General features: G+C 37.9%; 1 protein-coding gene across 3 annotated transcripts in view; it reads right to left on the bottom strand.

Annotated features, from left to right (window-relative positions):
- The window catches only part of TBC1D12 (TBC1 domain family member 12), a 51,289-nt gene that overhangs the window by 20,814 nt on the left and 7,446 nt on the right, over positions 1–23,029 (bottom strand). The window contains exons 1-3 of one of the 3 annotated variants that reach the window (XM_026094136.2): positions 19,349–19,467; positions 10,523–10,646; positions 2,952–3,008 (exon numbers count right to left, since the gene is read on the bottom strand). In XM_026094136.2, coding sequence (XP_025949921.1) covers positions 2,952–3,008; positions 10,523–10,646; positions 19,349–19,449 — 282 coding nt within the window. In that variant the 5' untranslated portion in view covers positions 19,450–19,467. Of the gene's footprint in view, positions 1–2,951; positions 3,009–10,522; positions 10,647–19,348; positions 19,468–23,029 lie in introns of those variants that run through there. The other 2 variants (XM_064514036.1, XM_064514037.1) reach the window with 2 other exon arrangements.

Raw genomic sequence — 23,029 nt, 5'->3', positions numbered from 1 at the left:
GTGATACCACAAAAACTGATTTGGTAGATCATGTATAATGTTATCTTAATGCAATAAATGTTTAAGTAAAAAAACAATGTCGGAAGACTCACATGCACAGTTTCAGTAGTTCAGGGAATTTTGTTCTTAAAATGATATTTAGTTTTTTATTGCAGCATATTTAGAATTTAATAAGAGTTACTGAATATTTCACAAAGCCAAACTAGGTTAAGAACCACATCTCAGCTTTAACAGAAAGTAAAAATAGTCATTTTATCCAACGATGGTACTGAATTCTTTTACCTACTGCCAATAATAAATCTGTAAACAGACTAAAAGCATGTTTTTCCTGAAAAACACAGTACCAATATTTGTAAGACCACTTTGGAAACTGGCATCTGTAACTGATATGTAGAGGGACGGGTACTTTACTTTTTATTCCTATGAAAATACAAATAAGACTATTAATCTACAGACAGGTAAATACTTGGGGTAGGGGAAAGAAAAAAGCCTTTCATTCATAAATTGCCTTTGAGCTTAAGATAAAGGTATCCCGAATTGTCTCTCTTACTTATTTCTTTAAATGAAACAGATGTTTTAACGAGAAGAAAAAAAAAAAAAAAAGAAAGAAAAAAAAAGGGTAGACCTGCACAGTTCCTTTATGCATGCACCTTTTGACAGCCAACAGAAACAGCTACAGAAAACATCCCAAACTGAAGTTCTTCATCCTGCCTCAGCAGAATCAGGTATGCCAGCTAGTTTAGGCATCTCTAAGCAGTCCTGGACTGTGCTGTGTAACATATTCATGACAGCTACTTCTTCCAGTGCCTAAGCAAACTAACTTACATAAAGGAAAAACAGCTGTATTAAGGCATTCCACAAGCATTAGTTGACCCTATGTGAAGTAGGGCACACTAGTCAGATAAAATACTTTACTAGATGTGGACATAATGATTCAATTTTAGAAAACAAACTTTCCTCTTTAGTGCCAAACACTATACAGCTTTAAAGGAAAAGCAGTACGTTTGGCAACACTACTAATAAATAATATAAAATTAACATGCATCTTGCTGGGATAAGTTTTGATCTAGCTCGGACCAAACAACAAAAACTGAACTCCTACAAATGAGTGACAAGAATCCTTGAATTACAGACAAACTCCCAAGAGACAGATAAGTACCAATTGTACCAATTAAACGCTACAGATCCAACTATGTTTTGTTTTAAGTACACTAGGGGAAAACTGACAGTGATAGGCAGCACCATGAAATAAGTTCTATTCTAAGTGTTGTCTCTATTTAAAAGTAGATATCAAGCCACATTAATAATCCAATTAAACAGAGCACTGATCCAGTGTATCAGTTTCTTTTAACATGGTTCACTCCCCCCAAAATCCTGACCCTTCAGTCAGTTGCAAGTTCTGTTGAGGAAACACCAGGGACTGGCACACATTCTGCTAGAGTTTTTGAAACCTCTCCCCTCTACATATACACATGTGGCTCTGCAGAACACATGGGCCTCTAAAAACATCCATAACATTATTCTGACAGTGTTGCACAGCTTCCTAGAACTATCGCCACAAAGATTATTTCCCTTCAATTCAAGAACAGTTAAATCGCCCAAGAACGGAAGCGTTAATAGAACCTCCAGGAGACGCCTTCCTACGTCACTTTTTTAGAGAATCAATTTATGTATTGTCCTCAAAGAATTTCTGCTAATGCCTACAGACTCCCTCCACCCCCTCAAAACCCCCAAGAGTTAAATCTTGTTAAAATTGCTGAACTAGCACTGGTTGCAAGGTGATTAAAGCAAAAGGTGCTTATAGCAAGAACAGACTTCACTGAAAAAATCCTGCAAGTCTGAAACTACATGTTTCCTCAGAACTGAGATGCCAGAAGCTACCAGGACAAACACAACAGTAAATTCTTCCATGACATGCATGTGATATAAGAAAAACCTATACTGAAGAGGAGAAGGAAAATACTAATCTTTGCACAGTAGGAGAGAACAAATCCTATGTATCAAATCCCAAATAGACATTGAGGAGGTTTCTAGGTCAAGCTCCCAGCTCTCAAAGTGACATCAGCCACCTTCGGTTGTTGATTTAGCTTTTTTCCTTCAATTGGGTTTCTCACAAGGAGTGCCAAGTTTCATCTCTTGTTGCTTACAAGAAGGCATGAAACCAGGGGCTTCTTGACCCAGTATGGAAGAGATAAGAGTGATCGGACTATGCAACACGAACAACAGGCATCACATATCAGCTAACGGTTACTTATATTGCTTTATTTCATGAAACCAGAGTAACAGTTCTGCAAGTCCAAAAAGCAAAGCAGCACTACTCCTGTTTAACAAAGGCTGTGGGGTTACTTTAAGAATTTTCAAAGTAACAAGTATGCACACTAGACCAGTTTCAGATGCATACCAGTTACAGCATCAGGGAGGTATAACTACATATAATGAGAAAGTTTCAACAGTTACATTTACTAGGTTTCCAACTTCATATTTTGAAAATATGATTAAAAACAACTGGAACTGAAGCACCACCATTAATAGCTTGAGTGACTTAGTAACAGGGAAGAAAAGATTCTAGAATATCGATTTTCCAGGCCAACACAAGGTGTTCAGAAATATGATGAATTAAATTGTTTTAACAACTTCTATCATTAAGCAAAGAGGCACAGCAGACATGGGTAACACTAGAGCTTAACAGGAATTTACTTTCTATCTCCTGCTATTCAGGAACAAGCAATATTAATAAACAACAATAATACTCTATCACTTTTCAAGTTGTTAGTGAGATTCATGTGTGAGGTTTTTTTCTTTTTTAAACTAATGGTAGCTAATGAGTTGATGGTTAGTGCCATAAAATATTCATGCTACTGTGAAAATGTGATGTTCTATTTTTAATGAGTGCTATACAGTCCCATGCATGGCACTGAATGCAACTAGAAAAAAAATATTAAATTCCATACCCCTGTGTTTAATAGACTGAGAGCAGATATTGACGCAAGACTGCCAGAACTGTCATCCTAATGAGAAAAACAGAAGCAAAGCCTTAGTGAATAAGTGAAGAAAAAGACCATTAAAATATAGCAACATGCAAGCCAAAATTTAAATTTATATGTAGAATATTTATACTTGATGTTTGAAATATGTGGCTGTTCCTCCTTCTCCAGCCCTCAAAATACACACAAAAAAATCATAGAGACTTCATACTTGTGCAGCTTATGTACAGATTCCTACTGGATTATTTCTCCATTTTAATTGAAATTTTACATTCTTTTCTACAATTAACACCTGTGCCCAATGGTAGACCTTTTCCTCCACAATCATAGCACCTTTGTCAAGTGAATGACAGATAATACTCACTGAAATGTCTTTCTCTAGCCCACACCACCCAAAACAGTTACTCTCCTTTCACTTACCCTACCTTGGCAGATACACTGTTAAAGGGGAAAGAACAAAACATTGTCTATATACAGACATTCCAGAAGTCCTGTTTGCTCTGAAAATGAATCATGAGCGCCTGGCTTTCATTCAACTTGTCACAGAACACATTTCACTCCCAACTATATCACCACCTAAAAACTAGCTAGCTTTAAAGTTGAAAATAATACTTAAAAATGGACTATTTACTGGTGGAAGGTGTGTGCGTGTGTGTGTGTGTGTGTGTGTGTGTGTGTGTGTGTGTGTGTGTGTGTGTGTGTGAACGATGCAAGTCATCAAGACTGAACTTTGACAACATTTGGCAGGAAAACAAACACTAAAGTTAACATGGAAGTTCTGTTTGAAAGTTAAGTGTTTTGTTTTTATTTAACATGAGAGAACAGAAATCTGTATTAAATAGCACTCAGAGTGGGTCTAAGTCCTACCCCACCTACCCCCCTGCTATAATTGGTATTTCTAAATTGAAAGCTCAAAACTGTATCACACTTCAGTCTCACTGGTGAGCTGGTAAGAACCAAGATAATACATTTGTAAGGCTTTGAAATAGTCACTTCAAAATGACAGATAAAAGATTCTGAAGAGCAACCTGAAATTCATCCAAACACATCTGAACAAGAGGATGAGGCAAAAGCAAACCTTACTACAGCTGACCCCGTACAACCAAAGCTCTACAGTCTTCCACTCGAGATAGAGCCTGATTTTTTAGTGCAGAAGTCAAGCTTAAGAAGGGTGGCAAAGAAAAAGCCATTTTAAATATTACACTGGAGATTTTAAATTAGATTAGAGATTTTTACTGCTTAAGATTTTATGCATTATATAACAGCAAGAAGGAAGAGAAAGCAACAGAAGGAAAAGAGAAGCAACAAGGAAGAGAAAGTAAGCCCTTTATTATGATTTCCCTGGTATTTCTGAACACATCTGCAAGCTTCTTGTACCATACATTCCCCAGACTGAAAAAGCATTTTAAATTCTTTCTCCCTTGCTATGCTATTTTCTCTTTTGTACTGAAGTAGAGCCTGAGGAAGCTGATAAGCTCCATCTTCAGATTTAGCATCAACATGACCTTATAGTTAGGGGGAAGGAGGAGAAAAAAAAAAAAAGACACACACACACACACAGAGAGAGAGAGAGAGAGAGAGAGAGAGAGAGAGAGAGAGAGAGAGAGAGAGAGAGAGAGAGAGGATATGAAAGGCAGCATTTTTACCACCTGGAAGGCAATCTTTTTGCTCAATCTAATTCTTTTGGAATTGATATAGCCTGCTTGAATACTGATTTTGCTATCACGCCACCATGTTTTAGGTCCTTTGTGCAGACAAAGGAAGAGGCACTTTTCCCACTGAGGTCCTACCAGCTTCTTTATCATTTTAGAGACAAAATAATCATTGCAAAAGCCTAAAACGCTGGGAAGTGTCTTTGAAATAGTTTTAAACATAACACTTTCATTCCACCTGTAGCATAACATTTTACTACTAGATACATGACTCTGAAGATTCCAGCTTCCACAGGAAGGACTGTAGAAACTTCTAGAGGATCTGAGAGCTACTACATCTGCAAAAAATAAAAGTATCACAGCCTTCTCAAGGCTACCAGTAAACAAGCTGTCATTCCAATGTTACATGTCCCTTGTAAGATCTAATACCCATATTTGTCTGCCCTGATATCAAAGGAATTTGTTACCAATGTGTTTCCACCCATAGGTGCTATACAGGCAGAATTCACATCTCTTCTCTTCTTTGCAGCAGGACTGCGCAAGATGAGCCAATGTGACCTCCATCTAGATAAGAATATGCTTGAGAGCCATTCTTTCATGAAAGAGCTGCCAGTATTGTATTTACCCATCACTTTCAAAGATATTCAGTGCTCAGACTTGTTGACAATCGGGTCATACACACTTTCTAAGCATTAAAGAGCAGCTTTGTACACAGCTGAACTGAAACTACAAAGATTCGAGGGAAGAGTTAACGCTGCAAGTTGGAAGGTCTGAGTTGTATGAAAACTGATTCAAAACGCATCTGTTCCTCCAAAGAGGAACCTCAGACAACTCCTGCCCCTGGGAGACCATGGGAGTTCTGCCATTTTGCCATTAGATTTCAGACCAGAGATAATGAGACAGGAAAGTATGCAAATCAAAACACTTACAGTTCAATAGCCCTCAGGTACAGTATCTTTCTCAAGATTTCATAAGTGTCCAAAAAAAAAAAAAAAAAAAAAAAAAAAAAGTTTTCAGATGTCAGTTGGAGGACAGTGACCCAGGCATCTAACCCATAGTTAATATTTAACTGGTCCTCTAACACCTTCCATTTCTGCAGACAAAGTGAAAGCTTTTGGGAAAAAAAAAATGGTTTTTATTCCACTTCTGAATAAGCAATTCGAAATCACTGAAGCTCCTTCCCTCCCCTTATACCGGGGGGGGGGGGGGGGCAGCTTTTCATATTTAAATACTGTCAGCTCCCACTGACAGTAGTCAATGAAAACAGTAAACTCAAAAATGTGGAAATATGCACTGCAAGACTAAAGTCAGATATTTACCAGATTCACTTTAACTTGGGCTTATTTTAGAAAAAAATCCGTGCTTTTAAAAAAATTAATAAAAAGATTCAGATCTGCTTTAATAAAAGCAAGAGCTGAACCTATGATCAAAATGAGTCTGAATATTAGTCTTTAAAACCTCATTTGTTTAAGCAAAGATGAAATGGAGTTTCCATCTTAAAACAGATCTTGCACTTTAATCAATACATACCAAAGTATTACACATGATCCTACAAATCAGCTTCAGCTTTAAATACTTCTGTATTAAAATAGCTCTTTTCAGTTTGCACATAAAACTGCTTAGGCTACTGAATTTATCAGACAGCATTAATGATACCATACTTCTTATAACAGCCAGCTTTATTAGTTGCAGTTCATGGAAAAAAGGCACTTCCTAAAACCATCAAGTGCATTTGACATTTGAAATTCTAAGGAGTTGCTATTTTCTCTTTTTTAAAAACAGTGAAGGAAGGAAGCCCAGAGGAGGGAGATGTCCAGCAAAAGAGTTGGCCTCAATCACATCCTGCTTGGGCAGCTCTAAATCCAGTGAGAGCCGAATGCGCCAGCAGCTGAGAGCTGGGAGAGGCAGCTGCCAAAGACTTGCAGCCTCTGACCCAGTTTGAGCTAGAGCATCTCGCCTAAAGCATATGAACAGCAGCACAGCTGCAAAGCAGACTATCATCTTCTAAACTGGCAATCCCTGCAGGTTGCTTTATGACAAGAAGTTTTGTCTTCCTCCATATATGCTTAGAAATCTGCAAAGAAATACTGTAAAGTAATTTTCATTAGACATTCTCTGAAGGCAGGACCTGCTAGTGTCATTGTCCAAGAAGTATCTGAAGCAGTATCTCAAATTAAATACCTGACTTCTTTGTAGAGGCAAATATAGCACTGTCTAGTTGATAGGGCAGCTGACTGGGAGCCACAAATATTTATTCTAATTTAAATGAAACTGATTTACTATGTCATCCTCACTAAAACAGAGAGATAACAAAAGAGACTGCAAGAGCAAGGATGGAAACACGGAAATTTTAAGACTCACAGAAGAGGCACATTACTTAGCAAATAGCAGCACTGAGCAAAATACTCAAGTTTAAAATTTTCAAAAGCTAGAAGAACTCTGATGCTTCAAAAAAAGTTTTTTTAAACACAGGATTCAGTTTTAAACAGAAATCTAGTCTTGGGCAAGTAACTTTTTCCTAGCACAAAAAAAAACAACAACAAAATCAGTTTGTCTGAAGAAGGCAACACAAAAATCAGCATCATATTGCACTTCTGTAGCATCTTCCATAGGCTACAGTTCAAGGGGTTTATACTGGATTGCCAAGCAGGACCATCTCCCCTATGACAAACCATTACCATACAACTCTGACTGGCAGAAGTGATGCTGCACGAGCTGGAGGAGGTAGGCTAGTGAGCTTAATCCATAAAGGAAGACAACACAAAAAGCATGAAAAACTGATGATTCTGTGCCTCTATAATTGGATGCAAGTGAATGGCAAGTTATTCCAAAGATATATTTCAGGTAAACTGAACCAAACTAAAACATTTAGACTCAGATCAAACTGGCCCTGTTCTACCTGCCCTCTGTAGCCCTCCCCCCAGAGGGGATGTCACATGGAAAACTAAGCACATCCTTTTACAAGAAGCCTAAGCAATATGTGTGTTAAAGTAGTAACAGGATACCGATTCCAAAATATCACATAGGAAACCCAAAAACTTTAGGTTGGTTAACTTAATCTTAACATGGAATGCAAACTCTACCATCCCTCTGACTGTATGAATCTATTCATATAGTAGGGTATGTATTTTTTGCTAATCTACTAATAGGTAAGTCCTTCAAAAACTTTGCAATATTGCCAGAAAGCTTTGACTTGGACATTACCCTTAACCAAGAGACTTTTATTATTACTGAGTTTCTCCTGCCATGATTTAGTTTTCCTGCAAAAGGGCTTCTTACAAGACCTCATCTTACCTGAATGATGCTGACTCAATACTGAGTTTATGTGCATTCTCCCAAAGCTGGCCATTAGCATCAGCAACACCACGGAACTTCGTGTCCAACTCTGGAGACTCCACACCAGTTCAGGAGTGGCAAAATTTGTTGCTTACGGTAACCTACTGTCAAACTCCTTCAGAGGTGACTTGTCTGCAGCTTAAGCCCATTCTATCTAAACAGCCTTAAACTCAGAACTTCATTTGACACCAGCAGGTGATGAGTCAGTAGCCATCACTGGCCAGAGATGAGGGGAAAAAAAGCCACAGTTTTGGTCATTTTGCTTACTTGACTTTGAATTTACAAAGGCAACATGGAAGTTTGTAGAGATATTCCGTGTAGGATACAATTTATTCTGTCAGATTCACTGAAGTAATTGTGAAAAGAAGTTATCAGCCTTCATCATATTTGTATCAATTTCTTAGATGACTTACAATTGCAATCTTGCCTAAATGCACTTTAGTTGAATCTCCTGCACAGTGAGGAATTTTAGTTTAGGAACCTTGGTCAGCCATTTTAAAGTGGAGATACAATTTTCCATTGATCCTCAATAATGAAACATGCCCTAATTCATTCAGATCCAATCCAGATTAGCAAATTTGAACATTATCAAGAAAAGAAGCTATTCACTTTTCTTTAAAAAGACATATGCACATGGAACTGTATTGTAAATTTTAATAACATATGCATGAAAGGGTCAGCTCTCCAGATTTAAGAGAAAAAAATTAAATATTCTCAGCTTCTGTTCAGAGTATGAAGTCAGTCTGAATCCCCTTTGATAACTGAATAGCTTAAAGCGGGTGGTCACATATGCTTTATCTAAATTAGAAGCCAAAATTATTAGCTATAACCCATACATTACTCAGATCATATAAATGCAAAAGTAACCCTGATCTGACAACCAGTATGACTAGTGGCTAGGATGAATTCGGTCACATTTAAAGACAAGTTGTTTTAATATATTCTCTTTTCTGCCACTTAAAAGAGTGGGCACCCTACATTTTAAAAGAAAAATAGTCACTGAGAGACAACAGAAGAAGAAAATAAAACTGTTTTTGCAGATTATGATTTGTCTCTTGAACAAACACCTTCATTATTAGAAAAAGGGAAGCAGATAATTGGTAAGCATTATGCATACACTCCATTTCTCAGGATGGAGGAGACATCTGGATTCTTAGCACAGTGCTTTCACAGCACAAAGCCAACAGCATTCATCAGCAAGTAAACTAAGAACACTCCCCCTTCCCCCAAAAGCAAAAACATTTAAACAAAGGAAAATTGTATTTGAAAGTGTATTGAAAAGACATCTAGTTTACTTCAGAGTAAATAGCACTTGCTGTAATCTCACATAATTATTTTCTCACTTTCCTAAAACATTTCACTTTATGATATGCCCCATTACATGGGAGCCCATCAAAAGGAACATTTTTCACTTTAGCAGCTCCCAAAAGGCCTTCTTTGCCATAAACCTCTTTCTAGAAGACTGAATGAACACAGCTTCATCCGTAGCCTTTTGCGCCTGCCAGATACATCAGCTAATGTGGAATTATAAGAAAGGAGACACAGAGACAGCAACTCTCAAGGGACTCAAGGACTTACTGTTTTCATCAGCACAAGAGGCATACAAATTTCTTATGTCAACATGTGTTTCAACTTCAGGATTGTATGTTAGAATTAAGTTAATGATACATTACCAGTTACTCATCTTGAAAGGCTATGCAGCTTTATTAATGATATTTTGACAAATTAAAGACATACTCCACAAGAATGAATATACAGAATGATACAATAGCACAGCTTAGTATCAGGTAAAGGAAATCAGAATTACTTTTCTGTGATACACCAGTAACTCCAAAAGTAATTTCTACTTACAGTATTATAACTATTTTCAAACCAAAATACTTGAAATGAGACCAAAAGTCTAGATGAAGTGAGATTACATTTCATAATTCTTAGCAATTTCTCACAACTTACTCAGACAGCAAGTTTTACAGGCCAAAAAGTAAGGACTTTGGGAAGATGAGTTAGCTCTAAAGGAAAAAAGAAAAAAAACAACAAAAAAACTCAATGGTTTTGTAAGACTAGAATATAAAAGAATGCTTTAGGAGAACGAATGTTTTCTGAAGAAAAATTGTACAGAGAAGTACAAATATGGTTTTATTGCACAAAAGCAGGCAAGAGCAACTCCAAACTGAATCTCATAATGGATGTCTAGAGCATTTCACAATCACTTTACCACCTCAATCTTATCATACCATGTTAAAATAAGGCAAATTTTTATGGAAAAATTAATACAAGCTCTCGCTTCTTGATCTGAACAGTTTAAACATTTTTTGAACAAGTATCAACTTTTTGTAAGTACGGGATGTACTCGAGATCGTACTAGATAGTCATATAGTTCCAACTCCCTTTTATCAGTAGCTACTATTCTTTAGACAGAGCCCCAAAGAGTCCTCCCAGAGCACTCTACGGCTGTACAGGAGAGACAGAGATCACCGCAACAGAGAACTGCAATATCTATGCATTTACTTTTAGAAGTTTTATACCTAGAATTGTGTGATGTTTACTCACCTGCTGAATTATTTTGGAATCTTTCTGAAGATTTTCCCTGGGTGGGACTTTTCCAAACAACTTCCAACCAGGAGCACTTTGGACAGCTGGTTTGAGTTCCTTTGTCCTTTTAGTGAAAAAGTTTCTGAAAAGACAGGAGTGTTGTTGTTTTTATTATAAGCATATAAACAGTGATATTCAAACCTATTTACATTTGTTTAAACCAAGCTGACCTTGTAAAGATTCACTGCTCAGCAAATGCGTATCTTTCTTAGTTCTCCCTCACACTTAAAAAAGTTAACTTGAAGCAGTCTTCATTACATGTGCTTTGATATTTATATTCATTCTTAGCATTCAGTTTTACCTCTGACTTCTAAGCTACTTAACTGCTTTTATCATCAAAGCTCATTTAGTAATATTGGACACTTCCTCCAATGTACGTTAGTAGCACACAGCAGCTCTTAAAGACTTTTGTTTGGGGTTTGTTTCAGTGTATCTTATCATGGTGCTATTTGGAGAACTGAAAGGGAAACAGCAGCAGGCTGCTACGTGGCATACAGGTTTATAAAATAAAGTGGCAAAACTACTATTTCAACTAGCATTTTCCAAAAGCTTTGTTAAAAGTCTAACTTTCATAACACAGACTAGAAAACTGGGGAACACGCACACAGCTTCAGTTTAGCAAATATCCTTTGCCAGTGCCTAAAGCAATTACATTCGAACAGGCAGATGACTGCATTGCTCAATCATTTCTTCGAAAGCCGACCATCACAAGGTCACAGCAGCAACAATTTGTCTAGATGTGTGGCTGCGCTATTTGACTTGGACCAAAAGCTCCCACAGAGCATATTATGTATGAGTGCTTTGAAAATAAAAGCAGTGCATTAGTCTTGACTATTAGAAAGTTACTATCCAGAAACTTTTGAATAATAGGTACAGGGATTAAGTATAAGCAGTCTTAGGCTGTTACTCAGGATGCTTACATGTTGACCTCTGAGCATACAGAGCACTAGATCCCCCTGTGAAGACTTGCATAAGCTACCACACTTTAGGATTACTTCGTGAAGCACTTTTATTGGAATTGGGTTTTGTGTAGCACTAACTAGCTAACCTTGTACCTTCACACTTGTAACACTTCAGTCCTCTGGGAAGAGATTCCCAAATTTATTCTTCAATTGAAGCATTTTCTTTATATTGAAATACATTTCCTTCTCAGGTGGACTGTATTCATATTTGTGCATAGAAAACAGTCTTCTGGCTTTGCCCAGATAGAAGTAGCATGCGCCAACAACTGTAATTTGCCTGAAAAGCGCACAGTCACTCAAATTCCAGTACTGTCAGGGTTTGACTATGAAGCATAGTTTTATAATTATGAACAGTCAGTGTCTGTAAGACATGGTATAGTTTTCAAAGACAAACCCTATCTTTTCAGTTACCAGAACGTCTTACGTGATTTCAGAAACAAGCAAATGCCTCTGTGAGAAGAGCCCCTCTGTGCAAACTTGCATGAATGGGCTCTGTAGATACCTACGTGTGTAGCTGAATGCATAGCTACCAGAAAACAGCAAACTGGAGAGAGAGAAAAGTACATGCTGAGAGGTAACATGTGAAAGTCCCCCAAGAATGGATAAGCTCAAGACTAGTAGTCCTGTAGAAGCCATGAGAACTGATAAACTCAGAACACCAGGACTCAGCCAAATCTGTTTGAGGCCACCAGCACACATTACTATCAACATGTGGTATAATTCAGACCACATTCAAGAAGTTAGTGGCTGCTATGTGCAGACAAAGGCTACAGGATTTTATACGCACCTGATTAAAAAGACAGACCCGCAAGGGACTTCCTGAACACCTACCTAGAAGCTACTGGTGCATCAGTACAACCCTCTGCTTCCAAGTGAGCAGCTGAGGTCAGCCTCCCAGCAGCTGTCCCAACCCAGCAACTGTGAGTGAGCGAGTGCAAGAATGATTGTGTGCTGTATGGATACCTACTATTAATAGAATCAAGCTATTGCTATTAGTAATAGCTTAATTAATACAAGGTGTTCTAGTAAGTACTGGTTATGCTCTCCATTTCCCCCAATTCAATGCTCTATCAGAGAGACCTGCAGTATCTTAGCTCCCACCTGCTAAGGCACAACCTACAAAGTAAGCACACACAACACCAGGCAGGCGAGTATTTCCTGACACATGGCCTAGAAGGAAGGATTGATGAAAAGCCAAGCCATGATACAGTATCTTTAAAGGACACTGTCCTCAATGAATCCCAAGGGTGTATATCATTAGTGGGATGAACATCTCCATCCATACGAATAATAAATAAAAAACCCACACAAGATAGAAAAATGTGCTTACATAGATAACAAAGGCTCATTTCACAAGTACAGCACACCTTTCACAGTGCTTTACGTTGTATACAAAAGGGAAGTGTTTAAAAATGCATTAAGGTCCTACACAACTGTTCTATTAGAAACTCCATAATAGCTTCTTAGAGCTTTTTCATACCCACTAGTACTGAAATTGCATGTTTTTCATTTTTCAGAGGGGTGGGGGAAAAAGAGGGTTTAAAAAAAAAAAAAATACAAAGCTCACTGGAAATACCTTTTAAGTATTGTACTTTTCCTCCCTCTTCTAAATCCTGTTCCAAGATTCCTCATTATATGCTTTTTCTCACTTACATATTTCTCTTCCTCCTTGTTTCTGTTTACCTAATGCTTTCTAGTATATGGCCCTCCTCTCTCAAACCTCAGATAACAGCTTTGACTTAGACCACTAAGTTCACAATTTTTCATTTGTTGTTCAGAAGTGTCTGAAGTTAACATACCGGTGGAGGGAACCAACACTCAGCCAAGAAGCTCTATCGTATTTTTAAGTTCAACTTCATTTAAGAAATTAATCCACAGTGGGATAAAAGCCAACTTCTGACTGAAAAATTAACAGGTTTAGCCTGGGTGCTAATGCATCTTTCACATTATCACTGCAAATCACTACAGCTGCTCTAGAGGACATCCTTCTCCATAACACTATTAGAAGGAGGCTACAGTGCTCAAGGAATCACCTTTTCCTATCCCTCATACCACTCAGACAGGAGACACCACTCATGTTTCAGATACCTCTAAATCAAATAAAGTAAAAAATACCCAAACCAGAGATCTGTATTAATATTTATTTGTTCAAAACAGAAAAATAACAAAAGACTAGCATGTCAACAAATACTATACTATGGTCTTGCCCTGAAGTCTGAACTACTAAAGCAGGTATGCAAGAGGATATATTTCAAAGTACCATTCTTGAAATACAAAATAGCTCACGTATCCTGCCTATATGCATAGCAATAACCGCCTGGTCTTTGCACATACTGTGGAATACTGCCAGCATTACCTGGCAGTTCAGCTTCATTGATCCTAGCACTTGTGCAAGCTGCAAAATGTAAAGCTTTAACCTGATGGCAATCTGTTGCCATATCAAAGCTGGTTTATGATGAAACCAGGAAGCTGGTAGATTAAAAAGGAAGACAAGTGTAAACACACAGAAGACATTTTAATTAATGTGTCTGTACAAAAGCTTTAGGTATGCTCAAGGCTCTTCAGCGGTGTTTGTTTGTTTTTAAAAAAACACACAACCACAATATTAACACAAGCCTTTCAGAAAATAATCTTCACTATGAATTTTTCTTTTTTAATATTCTTTAGTGTACTGAATTAAGCAAAGGCTTATTTTGCTTTTTAGGAATGTACAAGCAAAAAGACACAATTTCACTTTTATTTAGTGGTAGATATTCATTCAAGTTTCAGTTTATTCTGGAAGTAAGAAAGCAGGTCAAGTTTTATATCATTCATCAGGACAAACCTTGTGTAGTAATTCTAATCCAAAAGAAATTTATGGGAGGTTTACAAATACATTCTGTATAATTTAAGATGGAAGGAAGCTACTTTAACAAGTTGTTTTGGCAGCTAATGCAGCATCACATTTTCTGATGTGTCACTGACAACAGTAAAGCCTTACAAAAGCCATGGCCTTTTAATGAACAGCATCTGTGACTGCTTCCAAAGTACATTCACTGAAATGTAGAAAGTGTACTGGATTTGATATATGCAATGTCATTGCTTAGATTATTCATAGGTTTCACGTATCCTGGAAAAAACATCCAGAAATTAGCTAGTCTGGTATGGAGTCTCAACATCCACTTGAAAACTTCAGTTTCTTACAAAGAAGTCTAATCTTTAGAATTCACTTCATAATGCTTTCTGTCATAAGGACCTATGGGATAGAGATATTAAACTAGTTCACTGAATTAAGCTTTAGTTTACAGAAGTCCAGTGAAAGAGTTGCACATTTTTTCCACTAGTTTTATATAAGCACACTGGAATGCATAGAAATGCTCTCAAATGATACCTTAAAAAAGTAGGTGGCTTGAAGAGCATTAAAAGAAACAACATGAAGTCACAGAAGTAAGCCACTATCACATGCCAAGAAATCTATTGCTAACATTGTTTGGATTACACTAAAAAAAAAAAAAAAAAAAAAATCTATTGGCTTTTATGATCATTCCGCTGACAAAGAGCTGTAGTGGCAGCAACAAGGGGTAGTTTTCTTGCTTATTTAGCAAGATTGCTCCAAGTATTCCAGTTCATGCCTGCTGCACTTTGTGCAAGAGTTCCACCACTCCAAAAGAAAGGTAATTCAAAGATGCTGGCCATTTCCACAGCTTCTAGCAATATAATTTCTAGCTTACACACTGCTTTTCTTTCTCAAATTACTCTTCTTGTGGTTGTTTAAGATAATCCAAGATGCCTTTAGACCTCACCAGTTTAAGTGTCAGAAGGGGACACATGGAACCTGATATTTTGTGGAGGGTTTTTTGGTCAACCTGAACCCATAACTTTGTTTCACAATTAAAGCTGGCTATACACCACCCCCAAAAGGACAACAAATTTCCAAATTCTAGAGGAAGTTGCCAGAAAATATCCAGAGACAATTACTTCAAGCTTGAACTTAAGTTTCATCTAAAGCCAGACTAAAAACTGGGTCATCAGATTTGGACAGGAGCTCCTTAAAGAGAGCTGACCTACTTGAATAGAAGCAACCGTAAAAATCAGCAAGTAGGAAAGCAAGCAGGTGCTGGGTACATCTCCACCATCCAGCCTCCAGGTATAATTAATTTACCTCTCATTTGAGAGATTTCTGTAGTTTTCCCAATTCAATCAAATCCTATGCATGACCTGCAGTTACTGTAGTTTACCACCCGGGATGTCTTCTTTCAGGCAACCAAAGAGTCATTTTGCGAGTCTTCCTTCTATGGGACCAAAGACTTCACACTCAAATCTAGTTTTAAGCTAGATGCCATTTTGCTATTGCTCTTTCAACACAACCACATATTTATTTTCCCTTTCTACAAGTCTCCTGTGTGCCAATAATAACAGGCTATGAGTATTTCACTGCTTTGTACATCCCAACAAAACCTGGCTGAAGTTGTTCTCCTGCCCACTCCAAATATATGTCCTTGGGTTTCTAATCTTCAACTTTGAATCCCAAAGGAGCCTGACAGAAGAATCATCACAGAAAATCTCTGATGTTGCTGAGCTATAGTACTGTATTATTTTAAGTGGTCAACTTTATTTACTTCCCATTTTTCTCTACAACACCCATTTGACTCCAGCATTAACAGCAGCACTAAGAAACAGTATTCACAAGCCTATGTCTGCCTTTAGTCTCCTGATTTTAAAAAACAAGATATAGATTCTTGGGTCGATCTCTCCGTTCCCTCTATAAAACTAACCTGTAGCCTTTAAACTCATACACTTAACTACATTTGTGAAGCGCCCACCACAGTGGAACCGAGAGCCCCGAAAATTAGTCTTTGAATGCTAAAGGCAATTGCTATGCAGTACAAGTATTCTCATCAGCTACAGAGACAGTGAATTGTACTAGAACCACAAGGAAAAGACAACAGTAGTTCAGAAATCTGGCTATGAAGTGCAACTGACTTGAGATGGACACATAAATACAGTCCTTGTATGTACAGCTTACTCTGCACTGTTAAAGTACAGTTAGTGTGATTGCCTAGAAAAACTATCTGAACTGTTCAGCCAGCAAGTCCAGCAATGCAGTTTCAACGAGGTTTAACAAAGGAACAGCAAACTCAAAGATAATTAGTCCAAATTAGATACCAAAAATAAGATACCAAAGCAGACAGGTATCCTGTTAGGCATTTGCCCCATCCCAACTGAAGGGGAGGTTGCAGCATGATCCTACCTCTTATTAGATGTCGAGGATCCAGTTATTAAAACTCTACCTTGAGACCCAAGCTTCACTGGATCTGCTACTTACAGAGCTATTAGTTATCTATGCACAAATTTCAAGTGGCAGAGTAAGGTCAAATATTGCACCCAAGCCATTTAAAACAGTTATCAGCATGAAGCCTACCCTTCTCCAACTTGTTAACCCTGCAATACTGAGGACTACCAGAATCAAGCAGTATCATCTACTGAAACAAGGGTATGGTCTCAGAAGAGAGCATAAAACATGTTACCATTATCCCTGTTGCACTCGATTAGTCAAGCGTGCTTCTTTAAAGTTCACTTTAATACACAGAGAAACCTAACCCAAAATAGGCTGCATCATGTTAGACAATAAAACCTGTGGGCAACTACTGGAATACAATCTTTGCTGAACTTGAAGCCTTGTACCCGGCACCAAAAACAAGAACTTTTCCAAGTAAAATACTTAGAGAACTAAGAGTTATCCAAGAAATAAATGAACACCATGCTTAAGTTAGAGAATAGTCTTCTTGCTTTCAGAATAAAGGTTTATTTCCCTTGCAGGGTAACTTTGACCTTGCTTAAAATGTTTACTCACTAACCTACAAATAAAGTAGTTCCAGCAAGTGATCTGTTAAGTTTTGCTAGAGTATGAGAAGTTAAATATATTTTTAGAAACAAACTTTCTTATAGTTAAAAAATTGTTCATTTTTTTCAATTTTACTTTACACATATAATATGATCTTGGGTATTGTCATTTTCAATCAATAATCTTCTCACTGCATGCGTCTTTTAAGACCTGTGAAAAAAGGGAAACACTCACAAAATACAATTTGAAAGCTACAAGAACTAACAAGGGAAATCAGGACTGCGTTTCCTCCACCCTCCCTTTTTAATTAAGCATCCTTATATCCGGTATTAGACATGATAAAAGACAACTGCCTCGCGTTAAACCCAAGGAAGCATGAAACGCAAACAGGAAAGAAAGAATCACCATCACTAAGTCATCAAGAGCTTCCTCACTCTACCCTATATAACCTTTCTTCACAGAAACATAATGGCTTATAGAGAGGGAATCCAGCATGGAATCAACTCTACAGATGAGCACCGAGTTAGACTACAGTCTAGAGAGGTTTTTTTGATATTATTATATGAACAGTTAAAAAAAAATCCTTGAAAGTCACATCATCCAGCAATACCTGAAGTAAAAAAAAACCCACAAGAGATCATGATAAAACTCTAGAATTTTTAGAACAAATATGGAAGGACCAAACTAAACACATTAAAACGCTGTATATGTACTATGATACAATTGAGCTTGCACCAAGAGTTCTGCTTGTGCACAGTTGGTTTCTGCTCCATCCTCAAGCCTTACCTTCCCCTCTGTTATCAAGGGTCACTAAGAAAAATCTTTAATCTCTAGCAGATGCCCATACCAGGCTTCTCATTTTATTTGCATACAAGTACACAAATCCATATGGTGTTTGTTTACAAATGAAGGGAAGCCCCAAAAGATAAAGACTTCTATGCTTATGTCACCCACATACACACCAGCTTAAATCAGTGCAATGGTCCCAGCAGTACACAGTAAGTTACCATGAGTGGAAGCCAGAGATACTAAAGTACTAGCAGAAGCTAAAGCTAAAAGCCAGGGTTAAAAATGAGCAAGACAGGCAAACAAAAAGGCAGGACAGACTAAAACCAAACCTGGAAGAAACTAATTTGGAACGTCATGTGATGAAACACTAAGAGCTGAACAGGCTCTGGAACCACAGGTGAGACCCTAAAGAGTCTGAAACAGCAAAATAAGATAGTGCTGTGCATCAAAGCTATATAGAGAAGACACACCTGATTAGAAAGACCTTCACTCCTTATTTATTTTTATTTTTTTTAAGTTTCCTAAGCACACAAAAAGTAGTATACGTTTGAAATCTGAATTAGCTAAAAACAAAACAACAAGAGAACTACTTATGGACCCAATACTACTTATCCAGAGAACTGCATAAGTCAGGACTTAGAAAGGCTATGACCTAGGAATTGTTAAAGATATATTTTTACTCATATTGCCTGGGGGGGACCCCACACACCATCACTTTGGCTCAAACCCATGCTTCCAGAGCATTTGATGCAAACTCTGAAATCCCCTGCAGGCCTGCAATTCCATACTCTTTCATGACTATATAAAAATTGCTTTATAATACAGTAAGAATTATTACATTAATATGGCCAAGTTTTTAGCAGGTGTAAAATGCAAGAGCTGCTCAAAAAACACAGCAGAACTTTTTTCTTCATATTCAAGTTTTATCCATTCGATGTCTTATGTGCAAGAAAATGGAAATAACAAAAAAACACTGCCTGATTATAGATAATTAGCTCCCATGCTTTTGAGCAGACTTTTCAATAATTTATACACAGAAACAAATGTAACTCAACTCTAAGCATAAACAATGAATCATTAAAAGGAAAAGAGACCTTTTTGCCAGCCACTTAAAGCTTGCAGAGCAAGTAAGATTTTATTCCTACATGTTTTAAACTGTTTTTATACAGTACAAAATTTGTAGGAATTGGTAAGTGTTCAAAAACTTACAGTAGATGTTCAGAGTGTACACAAGAACAGTATCCAGTTCTTAGATCAACTGATAGGATGTTGCTGCTTGTCCATAATTTCATACTTGAATTATATGTCATTGTCTAGAAGCTATTCTCTCACCTACACATGCTGAGAAGTACATGTTTTCTCACATTATTGGTTATGTCTGGAAAAATTACATGAACAGAAAAATATTAAGAGCAATCATTCCCTAATTCATAAACACTCTGCAACTAATCATTTATTCTCAGATTTCAGTCTTACTTTGTGCACAGTGATCACAAACATGACAGTGTTTTTAGGTTTAGCTTAAAAAACGTAACATTGAGATTTACAACACAGCAACACACCAACTAAAATTTATAATTTTACATTAATTCTAAGTTATCAGTTTCAACAACTTAGAATAGCACCGGCCCATTTTGTCTCAAGGCATTTATAAGACTGTCCTGAACCCAAGCTTCACCCTATACTGGGGGACAGAAAACCCAACTGATTTTACAGTTCATATCTTCCAACACTTTGATACAAAGTGGACAGCAACTTTAAATTTTATTGCCTCCAAACACAGATCAGTTACAGGATTTTTCTAGTCTTCGCAGCTGTCAGCAGTGCAAAGCTCTTCCCCTCTCCCCCCCCCACCAAACCAAGACAATCCAAACCATCCTCTCCAAAGGAGCTTTGATATATCTGAATCTGTAATACTCAAACACTACAGTCTAATTATACACTACACAAGAGAGTGAAGCTCCCCCTCCCCCAAACCAAAAAAATCCTAACTAGGAGAACCTGCATCTTCAGCAAGACCAAAGTTTTGGGGGGGTTTTTTGTTTGTTTTTGTTTAAAAACACTAACATTTCTGCTGATACTACTGGTCAACTAAAGCCTCAGCTACAACTAGGCCTACCTGAAATCTAACAAACTGTCAAAGAGCAGCTGCTAAGGATGAAGGCATAGGAAAGGAGGAGCTTTTTTGACCTCTTAGAGGTGACAAAGACTGTGGAATTGCACAGGAGAGACTTCCAAAAAAAATCAGAACAACTGCACTGCTCAAGTAGCTAGCTGGTAACAGTCCCAAAGTAGTCTAACAAACTCTGCTGGCAGAACAGTTTTACTACAGGTACACTAACGCTGAGAAAGTTTTAAGAGTTGAAACTGTTTAGTAATATTATATAGAACACTCTGTAGAGACCACTCACTAGAAAACAATGTTTTAATCGTTTAAATTATACTCTTAACAAAAAAAGAGCTGTTGTGCAAGTCAGCTTTATAAACAGGCTCAGGCATTTGAAAACACAGCTAAATATGCAAGGACACATGCAGAGCTTTAAGGTAACAGACATGGTTGAATTTCAGAATGCCCAGGCACCAAAGAGTGAAGGAAGATCATCAATATAGCTTCATGCTTACCTTTAGGAATGAATTAGCAAAACACAGCTTGTGCCAAGCTATTGTATCATCTTCATACTTAACCAGGCAATTCAACAGCTACTTAAACACTATACCAAACACTGCAGCCAAACTCAACAACAACCAAATGTCAATTATCTGTAGAGTCCAAACCAAAATCCTAGGTCACATAGCTCCAAGTGGAGACCTGCTATCACTTGAGCTAAAAATGTTATGCTATTTCTTGCATGGCCAAGACTTCTACTCTTGCAAAGCCAGAGCTGGGTTAACCAGCAACAGACTTGGAACAAAGCAGTGCTAGAGGAGTACAAATCTTTTTTACATGCTGGCAGAGTTGCATTAACACAGCTAAGGGAAGTGCATTTCTCTTCCTTGTACCAGTAACATCCCACACTCCCTCTGCTGCACTGATTCTGGGACTCTCCAAATATCAGGAGCCAATTCAAATCACTAATCCAGAAGAAAAACATCCAGATTTTTTACCCTGCAGCTTACTGGGCTGCAGCTGCTCAGAGGATCAAATAAGCACCACAAGCAGGTAAGAGGCATTCCTCGCATTTCCCGACAACAGCAAATTCTTAAATCAGTTCCTCAAGATGTCTCATGAAAGTACAACTGTTCTATCAGTGACTCACTTCCAGTTAAAGCAAAAGTTATCAGCATCATCAAAAATCAAACTATTCACTTAGTCACTGTATCCATAGTCTGAATATCCCATATGAGGAACATACTCAAGACCAAGATAAGAAAGATTTCCAGCCTTTGGCACAGTCTGAGTTACTAGTTCAAACACAGGGCAGAATTTTATTTTGAAGACTGCCCCAGCAGTTAGCAATGCTTTCTACTCGGACCAACTTGGATTAAACCTTAGTTAATATTTTTCCACCTTCAGGTCCCAGACAGACTGGGCACCTGCCAATTATCACACTGTGTAATGTGCAATTATGCCAATCAAGTTAAGTGCTGCAGACTACAATAACTAGCTAATATATTAAGCATGTGCTGTGGTTAGCAATTCATAATAAATTATTACCATTCAAAGATAAATTGCAGAAACAGGAATCCATTTTTGAGCTGTCATATGGCTGATTCCAATACGCAAGAGTTTGATTCTTTTCAGTTTTGTCCAATGACTTCATATTTTAGAAAGTGAAGAAGAAACTCCCCTTGCTACCACTCAGCTGCCTACAGAATTTGAGGAACAGCACCCAGCACACAAAAAGCCTCGCTATTCCACAGCAGTAAGACTGACAAGATCCTACCTTAATGGTTCCATTAGGCAACTCAAGTCATACAGGACTAAGTTTTGCTGGAACTGGGACCTGGCATCAACAACTAGGTTTGCTGCTCTTGTAGCACAGAACATGAGAAGTATACCACCTTTTCCCCATAGCAGTAATCTTCCTCAGTAATCACACCAGTCCTCAATGACGGTGGCAGCAGCAGCAAGCCTGTTTTTCTGTGGTTTCGGTAGAGGCAGAAGGGCTATAGAGGTTTTGTTGTCTACATCTCAGGTCTCTTCTCTTTTACTTCTGCTCGAGACAGTCACTTAGTTTGCCCATTCCTACAGCTGGCCTTCAGCCAGTTTGTTTAGGTCAGCAGAACTCCCCTAGATGTGGGGAGCTGACAGACAGTTTTTATTATACTCCCTGATAAGAGGCACTCTTTCACTTATGTGAGAGCACATTAGGTTAAAAAAAAAAAAAAATCCCAAGATAACAATGGAAATTGAACAGAGCTTGTTCTTAGTTAAACAAGCAGCTTAGGGGAAGGTTGGGGGTGGGGGGAGAAACTTAAGTCTCTTCCTCCATAGGCTAGAGGGATTTTTTTCAGTAGGGGGCTAAGAAAGGAGGGTATGATTTTATGGGAATGCTAGCCTCAAGGTGCTTGGCTTCCAGAAGTTCTAAAAAATAAACAGATCTATGAGCAGAGCTAAAGAAGCCTTTTTATTATTAATTAAAATCAAATTCACCCATAGAGAACTCATCTGCCTCTTACCCTGCTACCTCGCTGCTGGGCCAGTAGTGGTATGCTCTGCAGGTAGCCTGCACAGCTAACTGGCTGCTGCAAATACAGAGCCAAATTAGCAGTCTTTTTGTATGGAGGCTGGGCATACAGGGACCCTGCAAGAGAAAAACTGCAAGTTCACACATCCAAGTTCTCTCAGTCTCACAGAAATTTGATTGAACTTGGTTAACCAGCTGTAGTGTTAGGGAGATCAGGCAATAGCTGCGTAAGTGTCATTCCTTTAGGAAGCACAGCACAGCC

The sequence above is a fragment of the Dromaius novaehollandiae genome, chromosome 6 (assembly GCF_036370855.1).
Source record: "Dromaius novaehollandiae isolate bDroNov1 chromosome 6, bDroNov1.hap1, whole genome shotgun sequence".
NCBI lineage: Eukaryota > Metazoa > Chordata > Aves > Casuariiformes > Dromaiidae > Dromaius > Dromaius novaehollandiae.
The sequence above is the reverse complement of the archived record's forward strand: the minus strand, read 5'-3'. Positions and strand labels throughout refer to the sequence as shown.